This window comes from Heterodontus francisci, chromosome 15 (assembly GCF_036365525.1).
Source record: "Heterodontus francisci isolate sHetFra1 chromosome 15, sHetFra1.hap1, whole genome shotgun sequence".
NCBI lineage: Eukaryota > Metazoa > Chordata > Chondrichthyes > Heterodontiformes > Heterodontidae > Heterodontus > Heterodontus francisci.
The window spans coordinates 1,871,898-1,898,120 of NC_090385.1; the positions used below are offsets into that span (position 1 = coordinate 1,871,898).

A 26,223-nucleotide genomic window follows, 5' to 3' on the forward strand; every position below is an offset into this window, starting at 1 on the left:
GAATATATGGAAAGATGCCCTTTGTTTTGGTTTGGTGTCTCAAATGTGTATAGACGGCTGTCACTGGGATCTTCCTAGAACAGTTCTTTGCAGACGACATTGAAGATCAGTTTTGGTAGGCTACCAGGAAATGCAGCAACACAGGTTTCAGATACCGGCCTTATACGAGGAATGCAGCCACAGTTTCAGTCTGTTTCTTAAACTTGCTTTTCAGCTCCTCGAGAGATGGAAAACTGGCAGGCCTTATCCAAACTGCTGGAACAGACTGAGTTGGGGTGGTTTGTTCTTTTTGGCAAGTTTTCTCCAACTGTCTTTTCAAACCATTGTCCATATCCCAACTCATTGTCCAAAACAAAACTATAAACAATGTCACAAGAGACAAGCCTCCTGAATCCTATAAATTGTGACCTGTCACTTCTCTGGAAACATCTTTCCTCAAGTCAAAAACAACCCCTGCTGGGTAATTATCTGCAGACAGATGGCTTCCAGTAATTGTTTGTTTTCAAGCTTAGTCCAAAAACCTTCTCGTGACCTTCCTTAAAAAAAAATCTCTCAAAGTTCCAGCATCTGTGGAATCTTTTTAGTTTTAGATTAGATTAGATTAGAGATACAGCACTGAAACAGGCCCTTCGGCCCACCGAGTCTGTGCCGAACATCAACCACCCATTTATACTAATCCTACACTAATCCCATATTCCTACCAAACATCCCCACCTGTCCCTATATTTCCCTACCACCTACCTATACTAGTGACAATTTATAATGGCCAATTTACCTATCAACCTGCAAGTCTTTTGGCTTGTGGGAGGAAACCGGAGCACCCGGAGAAAACCCACGCAGACACAGGGAGAACTTGCAAACTCCACACAGGCAGTACCCGGAATCGAACCCGGGTCCCTGGAGCTGTGAGGCTGCGGTGCTAACCACTGCGCCGCCCTTCAAAATTTACCAAAAGAAAGTGGAAGCACTCGTAACATTATCCCTCAACCATCAACACTAAAAACAGATTATCTGGCCATTGTCACATTTCTTTTTGTGGGATCATGCTTTGTGAAAATTAGCTGCTGTGTTTCCTACGTTACAGCAGTGACTATGTGTCAAAAGTACTTGATGGTGTATGAAGCGCTTTGGGATGTCCTGAATTGTGTTTGAGTCACATTTGAATGCGCTGAGGGTGTGAAAGACTTTATTGCACAATATTGTGATGATTGTAGAATGAAACAGGCTGCCAATATGGAAATCAATAGTGGATCATGCCAATCTGTCCATTCCTTTTTGTCGCTCTCTTCAAATATCTCCTTTGCCTCAGCATTGATTTTATCCTTGCACGTCCATGAAGCATCTTGAGGTTTTTTTTCCTATGACAAAGGTGCTATACAAAAGTAACGATAAATTTTATAAAAACAGTTGTCCAGTTTTCAACAGAATATATTGGAAATGCACCACAGGTCAGCTAGACTTGTAAAGAGAAAGAGAATGTTTTATATGAGAGTTTATCAGGCAGATGCTGACTGAGCTGCTGGGTATTTCAGGCATTGTCTGTTTTTATGTCAGATTTCAAGCAATGTTGTTTTTCTCTTTTTTTGTATTTATTTGATCACTTTTTAAATTTACAGAGATTCAGTCTTGAAACAGCATTCTCACCTACATTGGAAATGTAGGTAGGAACATAGGAGCAGGAGTAAGCCATTCAGTCCATCTAGTCTGCTCTGCTATTCAATTAGATCATAGCTGATCATCGACCTCAATGCCACTTTCCCACGCTATCCTCATATATATATCCCATGATGTCATTTGTACCCAGTTATCTATAGATTTCTGTCTTGAATATACTCAATGATTGAGTTTCCACAGTCCTCTGGTTAGAGAATTCCAAAGATTCACCACCCTCTTGAGTGAAGAAATTCCTCTTCATCTCAGTCTTAAATGGCCTGCCCCTTATTCTGAGACTATGTCCCCTGGTTCTAGAGCTCTCCCAGTGTACTGAAATATGCTGTTGATTTTGGACACTTTGCTAATATGTTAACCTATGTCTATGTATTATGAATCTTCTCTTACTGTTCCAGCTTCATCTGCCATTAAATTCCCCCCTCCCTGGCAGTGAATTGACAAAAGAACCATTCCGATGGGATCAGAGGTTGTTTGCACTGGTCCTTCGTCTCCCTGGTGCTTCATCTCTCGAAGCAGAGCAGCTTGGCAGTGTACCTTCAGATGAGTCTGCTGTAACCCAAATGTGTGAAGTAACAGGAGGTGAGTCAACAATTCTATAGGCTAAGGGAAAGGACTTGCTTTCAGATTTCCTAGCTGATTGTATGGTTGCAGTACTTTCCTTCTGCCTAGGTGACTAGTAGGTGTAGTTGGGTATGTGATGTTGTGAATGTCAAACATTAAGATGCTGAAGCAGAGGATTAGTACGTGGTAGAAATATGTATTGTCTGTTTAGTGAATTCACTGCCAGGGTGGATATTCTGTCAGAAATTCACACTATTTTGTTGATTCCAACTTATGCATAAAAATGCACATCTTTAAAATTCTAAAAATGTAACTTAAAAAAAAACTTGTTTTTGGAATGTGGGCAACACTGACAAGGATGCATTTGCTGTCTATCCCTAGTTACCCCTAGAAGGTGGTGGTGGTGGGGTGCGGGGGGGGTCCTTTTTGAACCACTGAGGTCTTAAGGTGATGTTATTGACCCAGTGACAATGAAGGAACAATAATTTATGTCCAGGTTGGGATGGCGTTCCCATGACATTCCTGTTCTTGTCCTTCTTGGCAGTAGAGATCGTAGGGGAGCTGTTGCTGATGTTGTTGGAGTAACCTTGATAGTTGTTGCAGTAGATCGTACATATTGCAATACGCGAGTGGTGGAGGGAGTGGGCATTGAGTGCAGTGGCAGGGGTGCAGGTCATGTGTCTTGGATGGTGTTTTAGAGGTTCTACCTGTCTAGACACATGAATATTCCATCATACCTCTGTCTTGGGCTTTCTTTTGTTTTGAGATTGTCATTACCCGCTGCTTGTGTGGTACAACTATTATCTGCCACTGCTGCTGGTTTCACACCAACCCTCCCGCACCCCACCCACCAATGTGAACTCCCACACTTCAGTCGCTAGGTTTTGAAAATGGCAGCCCCTCCCAGCCTAAAGCAGGATCTAGACAACATCCAGAGCTGGGCTGACAAGTAGCAAATAACATTTGCACAGAGACCAGATGGGTTCATCTTGAGTCCAGAGAAATCTTAATTAACCACATCTTGCAACTCACCAAGGCTCCTTTGACAGTACCTCCAAGCCCGTGACCTTTACACCCTTGAAGGGCAAGGGCAGCAGATGGACACCAGCACCTGCAAGTTTCCCTTCAAGCCACACACCATCCTAACTTAGAAATATATCATTGTTCCTCCACTGTCACTGGGTCAAAATCCCTAACAGCACAGTAGGTGTACACACACCAGATAAACTGCAGTGGTTCAATAAGGCAGCTCACCACCACCATCTCAAGGGCAATTAGGATGAGCAACAAATGCTGGCCTTGCCAATGACGCCCATATCCCATGAACAGATTTTAAAAATGCACCAGAAAACTGAAAGAGGAAGGCGAGAGAGTGTGGCATGCAAGGGCACGGCACAGGGAAAAGGCAAAGTAGAGGAGAGAAGGGAAGCAACAGAAGGGGGAAATATGTGGCTTTGTTTTTGCAGACTTGCCAGCAGTATTCTTAGCTAAGGGGCGTAAGAGGCTGAAAGACTTTGATGTGGCTTTGCCTGGGAAGAAATACTGAATTGATCGATTTTCATGACTGCTTTTTGTTGAAGATGGACCAAAAGGCAAGATGAGCTTAAAAATATGAAATGTCTTGCTCCAATCGATTTGGATGTGTCCTTGTCATTTCTCAGCTGGGGCCAGATAGGGCCACAGTTAACTTGTATTTGCTCCCCTCGCTTGCCTGATGCTTTCCTTATTTCTGCTGTGCTCTGGTGCATCCCTTTCAGCCTTTGTTTTGTTCCTTGGTTTGTGCTTTGGACTCTTCCCAGCCCCAACACCTGTCTTGACCCCCTGACCCCATGCTTCCAATCTCCACCTTTCCGATCAATGCTCGCACAATGTAATCTCCTTCCCATGCATTTATCCACAAATTGTCCCATTTCAGTGTCGCAAAATTCCTTCTTGATGGCCACAGAATCCTACTGTCCCAGACCCCAACCCTCTGAGCCCTTCCATTTCCTCCTCCTCTTGGTGTGGTCCCAGATAACTGCCTCTGTTCCATACTGAGTGCTACTAAGAGTCCTGCTGGCCCCCTGCAATCCACCCAGTATTCCCCAACCACTGTCCACAGCAAGTTCTTGGCTTAAGTCCTCCCTTGTATGCCATTCTCTGGTGCTCCAGTGTCAACTCCTAGCCCAACCTTGTCTCTCACCTTGCCTCCATCCCAGGAAATGGTGCCAAATATTTTACCACTGAGTTAGATATTGAGTACATCAGTTAGGAGAATGTGAGAACCACACAGACACTGGAGAGATACCGGCAGGAGAGGAGACACTGGACCGGCAAGAGAGGAGACAAAGTGAAAAAACTTGCTGAAAACGTGAGACAGAAGCAATGATTGTGATGTCTCTGTGAAAAATATGTTACAGAGAGAGAGGCGAAGTCGAGGGGAGCAAGCCAAAGATTTAGAGAGGGGCTAACGAAGCAAGGAGATGGTCACAGGAAGGGAAAGAGTTTTGTTTTGTCCTTAAGCAATATTACGAGAGATGAACTGTTATAACACATGGTAAAATGCTTTCTATATAAAACTACTGTTACTTCCCAGGTGGGAGGAGTGCACTGTTAATTCAGTCCCACTTCTCCACAGGTCACAACATATATTTAAATTTTCCCACTTAACAAAACAATCAATCAGATACTCTACTTTTCCCCAGAATAAAGCACACCAACCAGGTTTCTTTAATAAACAACTAAATTATCCATTTATTATAAACCAAGTATTAACCAATAATGAAGTAAAACATGCACAACTGGAAATATTAAAGTCCTTTATTTTTATCCTAGCCCTCACACACACTCACGTACACAACTGGTTAACTGGGGGGAAAAAAGGACTTTTGTTTACAGCTGTTAGAAAGAAACAGAAGGAATAAAAAAAACATACTGAAGAAAAGATATGGAAGTCCTTTTTTTTTGGTGAGGTGCCCCAAAGGCGAATAGGTGGCTGCCACTAGGAATCTTCCGAGAACAGTACTTTCCAGGCAATGTGATGAACAGTCTGGGTAGGCTGTCAAAGATATTCAGCACAGAAGGCTTCACATAGATCTTACATCAGGTGTACAGCAACAAAAGTTTCAATTCTTGCACATTCGGTGCAAAGTTCCTTCAAAGATGCAAGGTTTTCTGCAAACATGTGGGATTTCTTCAAATACAGGAGGCCACAGTACAACTTGATACAGAATTTGCTTTTCAAGAGCAGGGATTCTTCAAAGTGAGAGATATCAGCTAGCTGGATCTTCTGTCCTCATGGCAGGTCAGTTAGCAAGCTCCAACTGCCTGTGTTTAGCCAAATCAACTGGCTTTTTTTAACAGTTCAAAATGAAACTAACAGTTCAGCAACAATTTTGTGACAACCATAAATTGTGGTGTCATTTCCTTGTAAACATCTGTCCTTTCAGGTTAGAACACAAGCCCCCTGCTGGGTTCTTTGCAAACATGTACCTTCCAGTAAAAATTTGTTTACTGGTCAACCTTCTGTTGACCTTTGTTTTAAAAAACACCCAGAGTTTAGCTTCTTCAAGATTCCAGTATCCATGAAATCCTTTTCAGTTTTTTAAAATGTAGGTTTTCAAATTTTAACAAAAAAAAGGAAACTTTCATAACACTACATATTCTCCTACTCATGGTGAGAAACACCATGAGAGATCCACAATATAAACTCAGTCTTCTTTGTAATGCATATTGTTACAACCGAAGCTGGAGGAGTGAACTGTCTTTCTCTCGTTCCACATTTCCACGGATCACAAAATATATTTAAGTGTTTACCCAGTTACCGATACAGCCAATTATATACTCTTTTTTTCAGAATAAAATCCGCCAACCAGGTTTCTTTTATAAACAACAAAGTTATTAATTTATTATAAAACAATACTTATCCAGTAAAGCTGCAAAGCATTAACACACAGATCGAAATATGAAAGTTCCCTTCTAAAATTAGCCCCATACTTGCACACACCACAGGCTGAATGGCCTCCTTCTGTGCCATAAGTGACTCTATGACATCACACTGGGGAACAAATAGGGCAGTAGAGAAAGTTATTATGTTCCTATTTCAAATATCCTCAACCTCCTGGCCAGAACATTGCTCCTCTTGAAAACTACATTAAAGGCTAACCTTTCACAGCCTTTAACTGACCAGGAACCATGTCACAGTCAATGCATTAGTTCAACTTAACATAGCATTATCAAATGCTGGTGTGTTGTGTTTTAGTTAGTACGCAGGACACATCTTCCTCTCACGTATTGTGTAGGAAAGATAAGTGTTAAAACCAAAGAGCACCCCCACCCATAAAAGGGCATATAAAGTTTGGAGGGGTAAGTCTGCCTTTTCTAATGAGAACATTCTTGGCAGTGGTACGTATTGATGCTGTACTCATTGAACTTCCATAGTGGAGTAATTAAAGTGGGTCATTCACTTCCAAACACTGTAGAATATGTGTAAATACATGATTATTATTCATATGACTGAAGTATTGACGTTTTCCGATTACAGAACATTTTTATGTTGTTTGTCACAATGTGCATCGTCTTCTTTGCTCGTCATAATGATTTTGTGCAAACACAAGTTTTTGTTGGATTTTCGATGTTTGCATCAGCTTTGCAACAGGTGGACCGAGGTAGACATCACACCACAACATTGGAAAAGAAAACTACTGATATCTGTTATACAGCACTCTCTTTCCCTTACACACTCTCTTCTTTTTCTCTTTCCTTCTCTTGCTGTCTATCTCTCTCCCTTTCTTTCTCTTTTTCTCTCTCTCTGCCCCCCATCCCCATCACCTGTAGGAGCAGTTAGAGCTATTGACATGCACATGGATAAAGACTGGTTTTCTTTATTTACTGTCTGCTGTGATTTGGGAAGAAGGGAGAAAATTGTAGGCCCTTTCCAGATGTAGGAGTTATAATGGCCTTTGTGATCTGTTTCTCTCTTGTGATCTATGCCCATAAACTGATTCAAGGCCCAAGAATTGTTTGGTTGGGCTAGAGCTGCACAAAGTGTGGACCAACAACCCATCATCATCTTGATATCTGAATAAGCAGAGGGTGAAGGGGGTAATCTGTCCCCTGTCCTCTTGTGTAGCTGGTGCCTTTGCTGTGTAGCTGGTGCCTGTGCTGTGTGGTTGGCACATGGTGCCAGTGCAGTGTGCCTGATGTCAGTGCAGTATGCCTGCTGCCAGTGCTCTATAGCTGGTACCCAATGCCAGTGCTGTGCAGCTGGTGCCAGTGCTGTGTAGCTTCTAGCTGGCACCAGTGCTGTGTAGCTGGTGCCAGTGCAGGCAGAAATCAGTTGACCTATTGATGCAGCAGCTTGTGGGAGTGCAGATCGCAATTGGCATCTTTCTGTGCTGTCACCAGGCTTGAAGATCCCTACCTGTTGTTTCTACAGGCAAAGAACAAGTGGATCTGCTCCCGAGTGAGGCTGTGAGTCAGCAGAGCTGGGGAAGATCATCTGACTTGAAACCTGAAAATTTATGGGGACACTGTCCCAGAGAGTGATTTCTCATAGGATGGAGAGAACTCCTATTTATTTGTGGAAGTTGAACTTCACACAAAGAATGTGGAAGAGGCAATCTACGGTAAATGATCTATCATTATTAAATGTCATATACACAGCAGGAAACAGTGCAAGAAAGATTAATAATTTATTCGGAACTCTGTCATTCGCAAGTTGTGGGGGTTGTCTTTATCCATGGTACATTACATGTGATTTCATAGTTTACATTGTCTCTCCTCTCTGCTTATAAGGAGTTAAAGTTAAATTTTAAAATGCACTTTTTCCAAAAGCTTTAAGGATTTGAGCCACTGCATCAAGAAGTTCTGGATTTTGTAGCACACCAGGGTGCTTATCTTGCCTTTTATTTCTGTTCAAGGTCGGTCTTACTGTGTGCGCACACAGCGGATGTTAAACCAGTGCCTAGAATCCTTAGTACAGAAAGTCCAAAGTGGAGTGGTTATTAATTTTGAAAAAACTGGACCAGACCCAGCACCAGTTGGAGAAGGTAAGAAGAATATTCCTTAAAAGTCTTTCTCATTTGGACTGTAGCCAGCAAAGTGTTTGTATGGAATATTTATGAAAAGGCTTTGCCTCTCCTGTGAACTCTGACATATAATATACTTTTTGTTGATAATACCTTAATAGACTGACACTACATCTTTAAGGACAGATATCTAGTATATCAGCCCTGAGGAAGTACTTATTTCAAGAGATTGAGCTCAGATTTAGTGTGCATAAACTGGGGTAGATCTTGACTGTGTATGATGATGTAAAGTGGGTGATAGCATGTCTGCAGCCCATTTTCCATCTCCTGAAATTTATTTCCATCGGACTGAAGGGAGATATAAATGGGGAGAGATCTAAAGGGGGCTGCCGACGTGTTACCACCTGCTTTACACCCCACAGTGCAGAGTCAAAATCTATCCCATTGGTTCAATTGCTTTTGTATACTTAGAAAATAATGAACGTGAGGGTACTGTAATATTATTGAATCACGCATCATTCTGTTTGCTGCCGCTCGAGTGTCAGTTTGGCTCAGTGGTAGCACTCTGACCTCTATCTTGGTTGTGGTTTCAAGCACATAATCTAGGCTGATGCTTTAGTGCAGTACGGAAGGAGTGCTACGCTGTTGGAGGTGTCGTCTTTTTGATGAGATGTGAAATGAAGACTGTCTGTTCAAGTGGACTTACAAGATCCTATGGCACTATTTAAAGAGGGGTAGGGAATTTCCCAATGTTCTGGCCAATATTTAGCCCTTTCATTAGTCATTGTTAGTGGGATCTTGCTGGGTGCAGACTAAATGGCTGTTTTCTTACAGAATTGTGACTAAACATCAATAATAATTGGTTGGCTGTGATGCACTTAGGGATATTCTGAAAGGTGCTATAGAATTGGAAGTTTTTTTCAGGGGGTTTTGGTGATTTAAAAAATATATATGGGGCAGGATTTTGTTCTCCCCCAGGCGTCAGGTTCCGTGGTGGGTGGGCTTGACGATGGCTCCGGATGAGGCCGGCCACAGACTTCAACGCCGGGAGGGCCCAGCCCAATCCTCCCGGTGGCAGTGAGGCTCCATGGCAGCCCTCCCTGCCACTGGGCGACGGGATCACAATTTAAATATTCAAGTGAATAAAATTATTAAATTTAAATAGTCTTAGAACCATAGAAAAATTACAGCTCAGAACAGGGCCATTCAGCCCATTGTGTCCATGCCAACCGAAAAAACTAGCCACCCAATCTAATCCCACCTTCCAGCACCTGGTCCATAGCCTTGCAGGTTACAGCACTTCAGGTGCATGTCCAGGTACCTTTTAAATGAGTTGCGGGTTCCACCACTGATCCGGACAGTGAATTCCAGACACCCACCACCCTCTGGGTGAAAAAGCTTTTCCTCATGTCCCCTCTAATCCATCTACCAGTCACCTTCAATCTGTGCCCTCTGGTAATTGACCTCTCCGCTAGGGGAAACAGGTTCTTCCTGTCTACTCTATCTAGGCCTCTCATAATTTTGTACACCTCAATTACATCACCCCTCAGCCTCCTCTGTTCTAAGGAAAAGAACCCTAGCCTATCCAATCTTTCCTCACAGCTGCAACTTTCGAACCCTGGCAACATTCTTGTAAATCTCCTCTGTACTCTCTCCAGAGCAATTATGTCCTTCCTGTAATGTGGTGACCAGAACTGTACGCAGTACTCCAGCTGTGGCCTAACCATTTTATACAGTTCCAACATTACATCCCTACTTTTGTATTCTATACCTCGGCCAATAAAAGAAAGCATTCCATATGCTTTCTTTAGCACTCTATCTACCTGTCCTGCCACCTTCAGGGACCTGTCGACATGCACTCCAAGGACTCTCACTTCTGCTACCCCTCTCAATATCCTCTCGTTTATTGTGTATTCCCTCGCTTTGCTTGCCCTTCCCAAATACATAACCTGATACTTCTCTGGATTGAATTCCATTTGCCAGTTTTCCACCCACTCAACCAAACTGCTGATATCATTCTGGAGTCTCCAGCCATCCTCTCCACTATCAACTACATGGCCCATTTTTGTGTCATCAGCAAATTTCCTAATCATGGCCTCCACATTTAAGTTCAAATCATTAATATATACCACAAACAGCAAGGGATCCAACACTGAGCCCTGTGGAACACCACTGAATACCACTTTCCATTCGCAAAAACATCTGTCAATTACTACCCTTTAGTTCCTGTCACTGAACTAATTTTGGATCCAACCTGCCACATTCCCCTGTATCCCATGGCTTTCATTTTACTGACCAGTCTGCCATGCGGGACCTTGTCAAATGCCTTACTAAAATCCATGTAGACCACATCCACTGCACTTCCCTCATCAATCCTCCTTGTTATTTCCTGTAAGCTTCTAGATAACCAGTACTAGATTTGGCAGTACCACCCTTTATCTTTGTGGGGTCATGCCTACACTGTGCCTGTAGTATCTCGCTTTTGAATGCCTCCCACTGGTTTTCCACTGATTTTCCTTCAAGTAGCTGTATCCAGTCCACTTTCGCCAGATCACTTCTCACTTTCGTAAAATTTGCCTTCTCCCAATTTAGAACGTTTACTCCTGTTTTCTGTTTGTCCTTTTTCATGATTATGCTAAAACTAACTATTATGGTCACTATCTCCAAAATGGTCACCCGCTGTTACTTCATCCACTTGCCCAGCTTCATTACCGAAGACTAAATCTAGAATTGCACCCCCTCTCATTGGACTTGTTACGTGCTGGCTAAAAAAATTCTCTCGAATGCAATCTTGAGGGCCCGCCATGATCTTTGGCACGGCGGCCAGCACTCCTGCGCCTTCAGATCCCCGTCTGGGCAAACGCAGCACCACACTGTTGGGGGGTGGGGAGAGGTAAGTTTGTCGGGTGGGGGTGGGGTGAGGGTGGAAATGGGGTCAAATATACCTAATGGGTGTAGTGGATGGTGGGAAGGGTTGAACCTTAAACTTTGTGCAGTTTAGGGGGAAGATTAGATGTAAAATGGGGGGATGGGCAAATAGTTATTGTAATTGTTACTGGGGGGAAGGAGTATTAGAAATTTATTTATTTAATTTTGGGAGGTGGGATGTCAAAAATTTTAATTTGCAGGTAGGGCTGGCTGCCCTTTAAAAATGGCGCCAGTGCCTATGCCAGGGATGGACAGCCCGCCCCCAAGCCCAAGATTGGTTGGGGGAGGCGGGCCACCCCGGCTATTTAAGTGAGCTGCCGTGCTTGAAATTGCAGCGGCTCTTTGGCATGTGGCCCGCATGAACGGGCTGCCAATTTTTGAGCTTGTCGCCGAGATTGGTGGCGGGCTCTTAAAATTCAGCCCATGGTGTGGAAAGATGAAGTGAGATGTGACTGCTGGTAGCAAATAGCACAATTCAGATATGGGAGGGCTTTGCTACTGTGGCACTTTACGTTTACTAGAAATTACAGTTCACCAGATTTTTGCAAAAGTTGAAAGATTCCTCCACCTACAGCGGGTGCACTGTGCTCATTCATATGTTGTTCTAAGAAACAATGCATTCTTTAAGTTACTAATTCTGCAGTTTTCATCTAACTGCTTGGTTTCTGTCAAGATGTGGTTCAGTGGGTTAGAGATTGGCCGTTCACCTCTAGGACCTGGGTTCACGTACAACTCAAACTATTAGAATGGCTCCTCACTTTTCTGAACTGAATACGTTTGGACAGTGTCGACGCAGGTAGAAATGGGTCCCAGTACAAAAAGGCTTCAAATGTGGCACTGATTGGCGTTTCAGGGTGCTGATGTGGGGAAACATATGAACACATGTAGTAGGGAGTATATATCTGTGGTTGAAGGCTGAAGAGGAATCTAAAGAAAGCTTTACTCAACATCTGAAATACCTGACCAAGGAGTGCTTGCCTGCACTACGTGCCTGAAAATGAACAGTATTCCCTCTGTAGCACTGATCACCTCACCTTGAACACAAAATGCACCAAACAAAACTAGTGCATCCTTTTCACATCAGATAAACAAAAAATTGCACTCAAATTCATTTGGAAAGAAAAGCTTCAAGGGTGTACACCAATTATTGTTTTGAGTCTAAACCTCATTGTTCAGTTACATGCTTTAAAACAGGAACAGGAGCAGGTTTCTCATTCCTTCAGCCAGTTCCACCTTTCAATTAGATCACGTCTGATCTGTACCTTACCATCTTTGCTCCATATCCTTTGGTACCCTTAACCAACAAAAATGTTGAATGTTGAGGCAAAAACATCAGTGTTGAAAATTTCAATTGATCCCCAACACCTACAACCTTTTGAGGGAACAAGTTTCAGATCTCCACTGCCTTTTATGTATAAAACAAAAGTGCTTCCTGATTTCACTCCGACGGGCCTGACTCTAATTTTAAGGTTATATGCCCTTGTTCTTAATTGCTCTCCACTGTTTTCTTTCTTCTTCCAGAGGAAATAGTTTCCTCATATCTACCTTATCAAAGCCTTTTACTATTTTAAACATCGTAATTAGATCACCACTCAGTCTTCTCAACTTGAGGAAACACAAGCCAAGTTGATATGAATATACAAAACTAGTGGCCAGGAAAAGACCACCATCTCCATCAAGTCTGCCCCACACACCATGATGGCTGGAAATCATGTTAGTTGCAGCACCCCATAGATGGTAAGACTGATACGGTGTACAACTCATTGCTGTACCTATACAGCTGGTGCTAACATTTCCTAGCTCAGGTATGTCCTGATTGGAATCCAGGTGCCACTCAGTAAGATTCTGTTCAGTGCCATATTCCCGATGCTTGGTGAAGAGAGAGGAGAGCTGAAATAGCGAAGCTTCAAAGAACTGGAAGTAGAAATGAAATTATCTCTTAAAAGGTAGAAAATATTTAAAAATTGGTTTTGAATATTACACAGTTGGGAGAGTGCTTTATACTGAATGCAGTTTCTACCACACTTCCATTTACTTTAACATCCAGGGACGTGACTTAACGTTTCAACCAACTGAAGAAATGTTTCCCCAAATTAGCTATTTTTGCTTGGTTTTTAAATAGACTGATAGGAATGGGAGAGTTATGATCATACGAATTAGGAGCAGAAGTAGGCCATTCGGCCCCTTGAACCTGCTCCGCCATTCAATAAGATCATGGCTGATCTGTTTGTGTTTTGAATTCCGCACTCCCATCTACCCCAATTATCTTAGATTCTTGTTAGGCAAGGGAATCAATCTACCCCGGCCTTAAAATTATTCAATGACCCCGCCTCCACCAGCTTCTGAGGCAGAAAATTCCAAAGTCGCACAACCCTCAGAGAGAAAAAATTTCTTCTCATCTGTGTCCTAAAAGGGCGCCCCTAATTTTAAAACAGTGCCCCCTCGTTCTGGACTCACCTACAAGAGGAAACATCCTTTCCACATCCACCTTGTCAAGACCGTTCAGGATTTTATACACTTCAATCAAGTCTCCCCTCACTCTTCTAAACTCCAGTGAAAACAAGCCCAGTCTGTCCAACCTTTCCTCATAAGATAACCCGCTCATTCCAGATATCAATCTAGTAAACCTCCTCCAACGCATTTACATTCATCCTTAAATATGAAGACCAAAACTGCACACAGTATTTGAGATGTGGTCTCACCAATGCCCTACATAACTGAAGTAAAACATCCTTACTTTTATTTTCAATTCCTCTCGTAATAAAGGATAGCATTCTATTAGCCTTCTTTATTACTTGCTGTACCTGCATACCAACTTTTGGTGACTCCTGAACTAGAACACCTAGATCCCTCTGCACTCAGAATTCTGCAGTCGTTCTCCCATAATACTCTGCTTTTTTATTTTTCCTGCCAAAGTGAAGAACTTCACATTTTCCCACATTATACTCCGTCTGTCAGATTTTTGCCCACTCACTCACCTATCTATATCGGTCTGCAACCACCCTATGTCCTCTTCACAATATACTTTCCTACCTATCTTTGTGTCTTCTGCAAATTTAGCTACCGTGCCATCTCTCCCCTCATCTAAGTCATTGATATAAAGTGTAAAAAGTTGAGGCCCCAGCACAGACCCCTGCGGTACTCCACTCGTCACATCCTGCCAATCAGAAAACAGCCCATTTATGCATACTCTCTGTTTTCTGCCAGCCAGCCAATCTTCTATCCATGCTAATATGTTACGCCCTACACCATGAGCTCCTATTTTGCGCAATAACCTTTTATGTGGCACCTTGTCAAATGCGTTCTGGAAATCCAAGTACAGTATGTCAGCGGGCTCCCCTTTATCTACAGCATATGTCACTTCTTCAAAGAACTGCAACAAATTGATTAAACATGATTTCCCTTTCACAAAACCATGTTGACTATTTTCGATTACTTTGAGTGTTTCTAAGTGCCCAGCTAAAACCTCCTTAATGATCGATTCTAACACCTTCCTCAAGCTAATTGGCCTATATTTACCCCCCCACCTCTTGAATAGAGGGTTATATTTGCTACTTTCCAGTCTGATGGAACCTTTCCAGAACCTAGAGAATTTTGAAAAATTAACACCACGCATCTGCTACCTCATTAGCCACCTCTTCTAAGACCCTAGGATGAAGTCCATCAGGACTCGGGGACTTGTCATCCTGCAGTTCCATCAGTTTGGTCAGTACCACTTCCCTGGTGATAGTAATTTCACCAAGTTCCTCTCTTCATTCCACCTCCTGATGTACAGCTATTACTGGAATGTTTTTTGTATCCTCTATAGTGAAGCAAAATATTTGTTCATTGCATCTGCCATTTCCTTATTATCTACTATCAGCTCCCCATTCTCACTCTGTAGAGGACCAACACTCACTTTACTTACTCTTTTTCTTTTTGAATACCTATAGAAACTCTTGCTATCCATTTTTCCATTTCTAGCTAGCTTCCTCTCGTACTCTAATTCCTTTATCCTTTTTGTCATTCTCTGCCATTCTTTATATTCTGACCAATCATCTGAACTGCCACTCATCTTTGTGCAATTATATGCTTTTTCCTTAAGCTTGATGCTTTCCTTAACTTCTTTAGTTAACCATGGATGGTGGGTCCTCCCCTTAGAATTTTTCTTTATAGTAGGAATATACTTATTCTGAATATTCTGAAATATCCCCTTAAATGTCTGCCACTGCTTTTTTTTTAGAACATTACAGCGCAGTACAGGCCCTTTGGCCCTCGATGTTGCGCCGACCTGTGAAACCATCTGACCTACACTATTCCATTTTCATCCATATGTCTATCCAATGACCACTTAAATGCCCTTAAAGTTGGCGAGTCTACTACTTTTGCAGGCAGGGCGTTCCACGCCCCTACTACTCTCTGAGTAAAGAAACTACCTCTGACATCTGTCCTATATCTATCACCCCTCAACTTAAAGCTATGTCCCCTCGTGTTTGCCATCACCATCCGAGGAAAAAGACTCTCACTATCCACCCTATCCAACCCTCTGATTATCTTATATGTCTCTATTAAGTCACCTCTCCTCCTCCTTCTCTCCAACGAAAACAACCTCAAGTCCCTCAGCCTTTCCTCGTAAGACCTTCCCTCCATACCAGGCAACATCCTAGTAAATCTCCTCTGCACCCTTTCCAAAGCTTCCACATCCTTCCTATAATGCGGTGACCAGAACTGCACGCAATACTCCAGGTGCGGTCTCACCAGAGTTTTGTACAGCTGCAGCATGACATCGTGGCTCCGAAACTCGATTCCCCCTACTAATAAAAGCTAACACACCATGTGCCTTCTTAACAGCCCTATTAACCTGGGTAGCAACCTTCAGGGATTTATGCACCTGGACACCAAGATCTCTCTGTTCATCTACACTACCAAGAATCTTCCCATTAGCCCAGTACTCTGCATTCCTGTTACTCCTTCCAAAGTGAATCACCTCGCACTTTTCCGCATTAAACTCCATTTGCCATCTCTCAGCCCAGCTCTGCAGCCTATCTATGTCCCTCTGTACCCTACAACATCCTTCCGCACTATCCACAACTCCACCGACCTTAGTGTCATCCGCAAATTTACTAACCCACCCTTCTACACCCTCATCCAGGTCGTTTATAAAAATGACAAACAGCAGTGGCCCCAAAACAGATCCTTGCGGTACACCACTAGTAACTAAACTCCAGGATGAACATTTGCCATCAACCACCACCCTCTGTCTTCTTTCAGCTAGCCAATTTCTGATCCAAAGCTCTAAATCACCTTCAACCCCATTCTTCCGTATTTTCTGCAATAGCCTACCATGGGGAACCTTATCAAACGCCTTACTGAAATCCATATACACCACATCCACTGCTTTACCCTCATCCACCTGTTTGGTCACCTTCTCGAAAAACTCAATAAGGTTTGTGAGGCACGACCTACCCGTCACAAAACCGTGCTGACTATCTCTAATGAACTTATTCTTTTCAAGGTGATTATACATCCTGTCTCTTATAACCTTTTCCAACATTTTACCCACAACCGAAGTAAGGCTCACAGGTCTATCTCCAAGCCTAGTAACCCAGTTCACTTCAGCTAGCTCAGCTTTCAAGCCCACATAGTTGCCCTTATTTATGTTTAAAATACTAGTCTTAGACCCACTCTTCTCTCTTTCAAACTGGATGTAAAATTGAATGATATTGTGGTCGCTGTTACCTAGAGGTGCCTTTACTCTGAGGTCATAAATTAATCCTGTCACATTACACAATACCAAGTTAATATAACCTGCTCTGTGGTTGGTTCCAGAATGTGCTGCTCTAAGAAACTATATCGTGTTGCAGTGGAGATTGTACATGGATAGTCTTTATCAATGTTTGAGTTGCATCGGTCTTGCTTATCGGATCTGGATAAACTTTCTGTGGAAAATATTGCAACATGTTTATATTGGGCTGAATTTTACTGGGCCCCCGACGTCAGGCTCCTGTGGTGGGGTTGGGGGCGGAAGATCGCTCTGGCAGTGGCCCGCCAGGGAGCCCGACACTGAGAGGGCCTGGCCTGATCTTCCTGACACTGGCGAGGCTCTGTGACGGCAGCCCAGCCACTGGGTGATGGAATCTGGATTATCATATGATAGTTAATGAAATGCGTACATTTAAATACACTCATGCAATCTAACGGTCGGGCCACCATCTTCAGAGCGGCAGCCGGCACTCCTGCGCCTTCAATTTCCCGTCTGGGAAAAACAGGCGCTGCAGTGGTGGGGTAGATGGGAGTGTGGAATTCAGAACACAAACAGATCAGCCATGATCTTATTGAATGGCGGAGCAGGTTCAAGGGGAATGGGGGAATGTGAGATTTTTAGTACCGGTAGTGGGGGGGCGGGCAGAAATGGGTCAAGCTTTCATCATTAGTGTAGGGGATGCTGGGAAGGGGTGAACTGTGAACTTTGTTCAGTTTGTCGGGGGGGAGGTCATATTTGAAAGGTAAGTGTTTTGGGAGGGAAAGAGTAGATACCTAGTTTTATTGTTACTGGGGAGGGTGGGAAAGGGGTGATAGAATTTTGATTTGAACAGTGGGGTGGTGGTTCCCTTGAAAAATTTAGCTGGCAGGGCTGGCTGCCCTTTAAAAACGGCACCAGCGTCTGTACACAGGCAGTTGATGCCATTACTGGCGTCAGCGAGCCCACCCTCTCCATGTGATGTGGGGGTGGGGGCAGGCTGACCGGGGTATTAAAATGAGCCGCTACGCGGGAGATCGCAGTGGCATGGTGGCACGCTACTCACGCATGTGGGTCGCCATTTTGTTCACCCATTGTGTGTAAACTGACAGGTGGCACTGATGTTGAGAAGTTATAGATTGCACGGTCAGGAAAATAAATAGGAAATCTGCAAGCAAAGGAAATCAAAAATCCGCATCTATACACAGAGAAGACAGACTGACTAATGCTTTGGGTGTACATCCTTCATGGAACAAGTGAAGATATGACGGTATACACCCAAAACAGGAGTTCTGATGAAGGGTACATACCCAAAACACCAACCAATGCTGCCAGACTCCAGCATCTTCTGGTTTAGTTTTATCTTTTAGGAAGTTTGTTATGTGTGTTTGCACCTTTTCTGGTAAATCCTTCTGTTAGTGTTGTATCCTGTTGATTTAATGGATCATAGGAACATTGGAGTATAGGAACAGGAGCAGTTCATTCAGCCCATCGAGCCTGCTCCGCCATTCAACGAGACCATGACTGACCATCTACCTCAACGCCACTTTCCTGTTCTATCCCCATATCCCTTGATGTCGTTAGTATCCAGAAATGTATCGATTTCTGTCTTGAACAACCTCAGTGATTGAGCTTCCACAGCCTCTGGGGTAGAGAATGCCAAAGATTCACCACCCTCTGAGTGAGAAATTCCTCCTCATCTCATTCTTGTCCCTTAATCTGAGACTGTGTCCCCTGGTTCTAGACTCACCAGCCAGGGGAACCATCCTATATACATCCACCCTGTCACACCTTGTAAGAATTTAGTAAGTCTCAATGAGATCACCTATCATTCTTCGAAATTCGAGAGAATACAGGCCCAGTTTCCTCAATCTCTCCTCACAAGACAATCCCGCCATCCTAGGGATTAGTCTGGTGAACGTCCGTTGCACTCCCTTTATGGCAAGTATATCCTTCCTTAGATGAGGAGATCAAAACTGTACACAATACTTCAGGTGCGGTTTCACTAAGGCTCTGTACAAATGCAGCAAGACTTCTTTACTCCTGTACTCAAATTCCCTTGCGATGTAGGCCAACATACCATTTACCTTCTTAATTGCTTGCTACACCTGCATACTATTTAGTGACTTATGAACAAGGACACCCAGGTCCCTTTGGACATCAACACTTCCCAACCTCTCACCATTTAAGAAATACTCTGCATTTCTGTTTTTTCTACCAAAGTGGATAACTTCACATTTACTCGCATTATATTCCATCTGCCATGTTCTTGCCCATTCACTTAGCCTGTCCAAATCCCCTTGAAGCCTCCTTGCATCCTCCTCACAACTTACATTTCCTCCTATTTTAGTATCATCAGCAAATTTGGAAATATTACATTTGGTCCCCACATCCAAATCATTTATATAGATTGTAAACAGCTGTGGACCCAGCACTGATCCTTGTGGTACCCCACTAGTAACAGCCTGCCATCCTGAGAATGAACCGTTTATTCCTACTCTCTGTTTTCTGTCTTGTTAACCAATTCTCAGTCCATACCAGTATATTACCCCCAATCCCATGTGCTCTAATTTTGTTTACTAACCTCCTGTGTGGAACCTTATCAAAAGCTTTCTGAAAGTCCAAATACACCACATCCACTGGTTCTCCTTTATCTATGCTACAACATCCTCAGAAAACTCCCAACAGGTTTGTCGAAGATGATTTCCCTTTTACAAATCCATGTTGACTCTGCCCAATTATATCATTATTCTCTAAGTGTCTAGTTATCACATCCTTTATAATCGATTCTAACATTTTTCCTACTACTGACGTGAAACTAACAGGTCTGTAGTTCCCCGTTTTCTCTCTCCCTCCTTTCTTAAATAGTGGGGTTACATTTGCTACTTTCCAGTCTGCAGGAACATTTCCAGAATCTATAGAATTTTGAAAGCTAACCACCAATGCATCCACTATCTCTATAGCCACATCCTTCAACACTCTGGGATGTAGCTCATGCGGTCCAGGAGATTTATCAACCTTCAATCGAGTACTACCTCTTTATTAATACTAATTTCTTTCAGTTCCTCATTTTCACAAGTCCCTTGGTTCCCTAGTATTTCTGGGAGATTTTCTGTATCTTCCTCTATGTAGACAGACACGAAGTAATTGTTTAGTTTCTCTGCAATTTCCCTATTCTCCATTATAAAATCTCCTGTCTTCCGCTGGATTCTAAATTGTTCCCAATCCTCGGTCTTACCAATTTTTCTGGCCACCTTATAAGCCACTTCCTTTAATCTAATGCAATCTTTTAACTTCTTTTGTTATCCATGGTTGATTCATCTTTCCTGTTGGGTTTTTGTGTCTTAGAGGAATTTATATTTGTTGCAGACCATGTAATACTTTAAATACTAGGCATTGTCTGTCTACTGTCAAATCTTTTAGTGTATTTTCCCAATCCACCACAGCCAACCTGCCCCTCATACCTTCATAGTTTCCTTTGTTCAGATTTAAGAGCCTAGTTTCAGAATGAACTCTATCACTTTCAAACTTGATGTAAAATTCTATCATATTATGGTCACTATTTCCCAAAGGCTCCTTTACAGCAAGGTTAAATGCTAAATGCAGACAAGACTAGATTTTTAGAAAGAAATTTACCCTTAAGATTCCCTATCTCACCAAACTTCCAAAGAAGCAATACTCACCAGCCAATCAGCTCAACTGCTTTCCTGTGATGTCAGTTTAATTTTTTTAAAACTCCGGCGTGTAGGGGTAGTAGGTTCCAAACAGGGTCCGCTGCTCCCGACTCTCTCCAGGTAAAGGGAAGGCCCCGAGCCTGGGTCTCTCTTTGTCTGCTCCCAGTAGTAGGTTCTACACAGGGTCCACTGCTCCCTCCGCCGCTGCTCCCAATTCCCTCTAGGTACATCTCTCCAGTGTTTGTGGGTAACGTGAAAACAATTTACATTTATTTTAATGTGAGTTCTCTTCTTAAAATATACAAGAAACAGCAGCAGACTACTGCAAGTTAGAGGGGACTGCAGTTTGTTTCAAATATTTTCTGAATATGGCCATTTAACCCTTTGACTTGTATTGTTGAAGGTATTCTCGGCTGGTGGCGATGCAGCAGACAGTTCCTACTCCTTTTACTCTGCTTTGTTTCAGATGGTATTGTTGAACCACCTCGAGCAACCTCTTTATTTACTCCTCAAGCATGGCATAGCTGTCACAAACTGATTTATGTGCGACCTAACCCTAAGACAGGTGTACCTGTTGGACACTGGCCTATCCCAGAATCTTTCTGGCCAGATCAAAACTCCCCCACGCTGGTGAGTATCAGTGACCAGGACAGGTTGTTGTTATTTACAGAAGCTCTTTGTTGCTGCTTTGATGTGATCGGTATTTTCTAATTAATTTAATGAGTTTAATCTGTCACTGGCACCAATACTATATAAACAGAAAACAAAAGCTACACGAATGCCTTAATGAAACTAGACTGATAGAAAATAATCCAGGAATTGTATAATCTTAAAAAGTTCCAAGTAATCAAGCATTGCATGTTGCTAAATAGTCTGGTTTCATTAATTAGGAGTGAGGTTTGACAGGTTAATGAATGGAACTATTTTGTGAGACATAATTAGCGAGCAAAGTGGTCAAGACAGATGGACTACCTTGGTGATGAATAGGAGATCAACGTTGAAGCTCAGCTCACTGTCAGACAGAGTACCATCGGTGGCAAGGGGCACAGGAAAGGATGTGGAGCTTTTGGTGGACTGTGGTCCTACCGGTATTAAGTTGGTGGAGGTGCTCGCTCATCGTTGACTTGACAGGAAACAAGCAGTTAAACTTTAATATTTTGGAAGACAGTTTATATTGCCCATCCATAGATGGCCTGATAGAATTAAATGTCAACCTTGTGGTACAAGACTGGAGTCATGTGTAGGCTAGACTGGGTAGGAGTGGAAGGTTCCCTTTCCTGAAAACCATTGGAGCTTTTTACTTTATGACAATCTAGCAGCTTTGATGGTTATTTAAATGACCAGGTTTATTGATAACAGTTCACAGCTGACCATGATGGGATTTGAACTTGTGAGTCCTGGCTTGCTTATCTAGTACTGCTACTGTACCTGTGCTGGTAGCAGACAGATAGAGCCAGGTAATGTTGACGTACTGGTGAAAAGAGGCTCCATGTTTTCCTAATGTCTCTCAGGGACGACAGATAGAAGAGGAAGAGGTGGGGGAGTGGGCTGGAACCTTGGCACGCATCTGATGTGGAATGGAAGGAAAAGTCATTGCAGGAGATGTTCTAGCTGCGTTGGGACAACCATGAGTGTGGTGAGGGGTGGGCAGTGCCGTGAAGAGATGGAGGAGGAAGGGAATGATTGAGAGTGACCAGAAGGAGTAATGTGCCACAGTCGCATGTTTGGCATTGGCACCTTGATCAGTGCAAAGAAGGTATATAATGAAAAGGAGTGTCTCCTGACAAAGCAGACCATGTGCAAAGGGATCGCTGATGTCATCAGTGAGTCGGAACATTTGCCAGCTGGTCAGTATGTCTGTGCGCAATGACGTGAGACTGAATCACGTCTGAACATTGCCTCACCCCTCAATGGCCGCGTTCACCACCTCTATTCCCCCCAGCAGTACTCCGCTCCCTCCCGCCATCCCCACCTCAATTGCCGCTTTCAGTTTCCTGATCCTGACTCCTGACTACTTGCCGCTCTCTCCCAGTTTGGCTGCCTCACTGTATCCACCGATCCACCGCCCCCCCCCTCTCAGCCACTTGCACCCCCCCCCGCCGCTTCTCCATCTCAGCTGCTCACTCCCCCACTTGCCGTTTCCCCCCCTCGGCCGCTCCTCAGCTGCTCCACCCCCCCTTTGGCCACACGCTCCCCCCCCCTTGCCAGTTACCCCCCCTCTCGGCTGCACACTCCCCACTGTGCTGCTTCCTCATCTCGGCTGCTCCCCCCCCCCCTCAGCCACTCTCCACCACCCCCTCAGCCGCTTGCTCACCCACCCTTGCTGCTTCCCTGGACGGTCTGGCAGCAAGTGAGTGACCGAGTGGGGGTAGCGGCGAGGCAGGGAACGAGCGGCGAGCAGACGGGCACAGGGAGGAGAGGCGAAGAGAAGTGGAGATGGTTGGAGTGAGCGGGGTACTGTTGGGCTTTGGTTGGAGGCGACGATTGTGGTCATTGAGGGGTTTGGGTTTATTTCGTTTTTTGTGCCAAATTGAGCAGCGCCATCTTTATTACTGGCTGAGATGCAGTCGACGTTTTAGTCGATGAGGCTGCATTTGCGCATGTGTCGGTACTGCACCACCAAGTGGTTGTGTTGTCAGCAATAATAAAAACAGAATGTGCTGGAAATACACAGCAGGTCTGGCAGTATCTGTGGAGAGAGAAACAGATTTAAATTTTAAGATCTATGACCTTTCATCAGAAGGTGAATGCCAGGTAGTTGATTGTTTAGTTCTTTTCTGCCACATGCTTTACTCATACGAATGTGTCTTACGAATTTGATTGAGTTTTTTGAGGAAGTGACGAAGATGATTGATGAAGGAAGGGCAGTGGATGTTATCTATATGGACTTTAGTAAAGCCTTTGACAAAGTCCCGCATAGCAGACTGGTACAAAAGGTGAAGTCACACGGGATCAGAGGTGAGCTGGCAAGATGGATACAGAACTGGCTCAGTCATAGAAGACAGAGGGTATCAGTGGATGGGTGTTTTTCTGAATGGAGGGATGTGACTAGTGGTGTTCCGCAGGGATCAGTGCTGGGACCTTTGCTGTTTGTAGTCCTTCTTCTCCTTCTTTGGCCTCCTTATCTCGAGAGACAATGGATAAGCGCCTGGAGATGTTCAGTGGTTTGTGAAGCAGCGCCTGGAGTGGCTATAAAGGCCAATTCTAGAGTGACAGGCTCTTCCACAGGTGCTGCAGAGAAATTTGTTTGTCGGGGCTGTTACACAGTTGGATCTCCCCTTGCGCCTCTGTCTTTTTTCCTGCCAGCTACTAAGTCTCTTCGACTCGCCACACTTTAGCCCTGTCTTTATGGCTGCCCGCCAGCTCTGGCGGACGCTGGCAACTGACTCCCACGACTTGTGATCAATGTCACAGGATTTCATGTCGCATTTGCAGACGTCTTTAAAGCGGAGAAATGGATGGCCGGTGGGTCTGATACCAGTGGCGAGCTCGCTGTACAATGTGTCTTTGGGGATCCTGCCATCTTCCATGCGGCTCACATGGTCAAGCCATCTCAAGCGTCGCTGACTCAGCAGTGTGCATAAGCTGGGGATGTTGGCCGCCTCGAGGACTTCTGTGTTGGAGATACGGTCCTGCCACCTGATGCCAAGTATTCTCCGGAGGCAGCGAAGATGGAATGAATTGAGACGTCGCTCTTGGCTGACATACGTTGTCCAGGCCTCGCTGCCGTAGAGCAAGGAACTGAGGACACAGGCTTGATACACTCGGAGTTTTGTGTTCCGTGTCAGTGCGCCATTTTCCCACGCTCTCTTGGCCAGTCTGGACATAGCAGTGGAAGCCTTTCCCATGCGCTTGTTGATTTCTGCATCTAGAGACAGGTTACTGGTGATAGTTGAGCCGAGGTAGGTGAACTCTTGAACCACTTCCAGAGCGTGGTCGCCAATATTGATGGATGGAGCATTTCTGACGTCCTGCCCCATGATGTTCGTTTATTTGAGGCTGATGGTTAGGCCAAATTCATTGCAGGCAGCCGCAAACCTGTCGATGAGACTCTGCAGGCACTCTTCAGTGTGAGATGTTAAAGCAGCATCGTCAGCAAAGAGGAGTTCCCTGATGAGGACTTTCCGTACTTTGGATTTCGCTCTTAGACGGGCAAGGTTGAACAACCTGCCCCCTGATCTTGTGTGGAGGAAAATTCCTTCTTCAGAGGACTTGAGTCTTGTAGTATATATAAATGATTTGGAGGAAAATGTAGCTGGTCTGATTAATAAGTTTGCGGACGACACAAAGGTTGGTGGAGTTGCGGATAATGATGAGGATTGTCAGAGGATACCGCAGGATATAGATCGGTTGGAGACTTGGGCGGAGAAATGGCAGATGGAGTTTAATCCGGACAAATGTGAGGTAATGCATTTATGAAAGTCTAATGCAGGTGGGAGGTATACAGTAAATGGCAGAACCCTTAGGAGTATTGACAGGCAGAGAGATCTGGGCGTACAGGTCCACAGGTCACTGAAAGTGGCGACGCAGGTTGATAATGTAGTCAAGAAGGCATACGGCACGTTTGCCTTCATCGGTCGGGGCATAGAGTATAAAAATTGGCAAGTCATGTTACAGCTGTACAGAACCTTAGTTAGGCCACACTTAGAATATTGCGTGCAATTCTGGTCGCCACACTACCAGAAGGACATGGAGGCTTTGGAGAGGGTACAGAGGAGGTTCACCAGGATGTTGCCTGGTCTGGAGGGCATTAGCTATGAGGAGAGGTTGGAAAAATTCGGATTGTTTTCACTGGAACGACGGAGGTGGAGGGGCGACATGATAGAGGTTTACAAAGTTATGAGCGGCATGGACAAAGTGGATAGTCAGAAGCTTTTTCCCAGGGTGGAAGAGTCAGTTACTAGGGGACATAGGTTTAAGGTGCGAGGGACAAAGTTTACAGGGGATGTGCAAAGCAAGTTTTTTCCACAGAGGGTGGTGAGTACCTGGAACTTGCTGCCAGGGTAGGTGGTGGAAGCAGGTACGATAGCGATGTTTAAGAGACATCTTGACAAATATATGAATAGGAAGGGAATAGAGGGATATGGGCCCCGGAAGTGCAGAAGGTGTTGGTTTAGGCAGGCATCAAGATCGGCGCAGGCTTGGAGGGCCGAATGGCCTGTTCCTGTGCTGTACTGTTCTTTGTTCTTTGATCATAGGAAATAGGAGCAGGAGTAGGCCATTCGGCCCCTCAAGCCTGCTCTGCCATTCAAACAGATTATGGTTGATCATCTACCTCTACGCCATTTTCCCCCTCTATCCCCATATTCCTTGATGTCGTTAGTATTCAGAAATCTATCTTTTTCTGTCTTGAACATGTTCAATGATTGAGCTTCCACAGCCCTCTGGGGTAGAGAATTCCACAGATTCACCACCCTCTGGGTAAAGAAATTCCTCCTCATCTCAGTCTTAAATGGCCTGCCCCTTATTCTAAGACTGTGGCTGGAGTTTTATGCCCGCCCAAAGAGCGGGCTGGTGGCGGGGGGCGGTTGGGGGGTGCGTAAAATGGAGTGGGAAGCTCAGGGGCCCTTCCTGACCCACTCCCGCCTCCACTGCAATTTTACGTGGGGCGGCGGTGGCAGGAAAAGGCCCATCCACCACAGGCCAATCAAGGCCCTTAAGT

The 26,223-nt window shown here is 44.3% G+C and overlaps 1 protein-coding gene across 4 annotated transcripts in view; it reads left to right on the forward strand.

Moving 5' to 3' along the window:
- ints6l (integrator complex subunit 6 like) overlaps positions 1 to 26,223 on the forward strand; it is a 177,659-nt gene that overhangs the window by 80,174 nt on the left and 71,262 nt on the right. For 2 of the 4 annotated variants that reach the window (XM_068047068.1, XM_068047065.1), the window contains 3 exons: positions 2,067 to 2,250; positions 8,133 to 8,261; positions 21,028 to 21,191. In XM_068047068.1, the coding sequence (XP_067903169.1) occupies positions 2,067 to 2,250; positions 8,133 to 8,261; positions 21,028 to 21,191 (477 nt within the window). Of the gene's footprint in view, positions 1 to 2,066; positions 2,251 to 7,648; positions 7,839 to 8,132; positions 8,262 to 21,027; positions 21,192 to 26,223 lie in introns of those variants that run through there. The other 2 variants (XM_068047066.1, XM_068047067.1) reach the window with 2 other exon arrangements.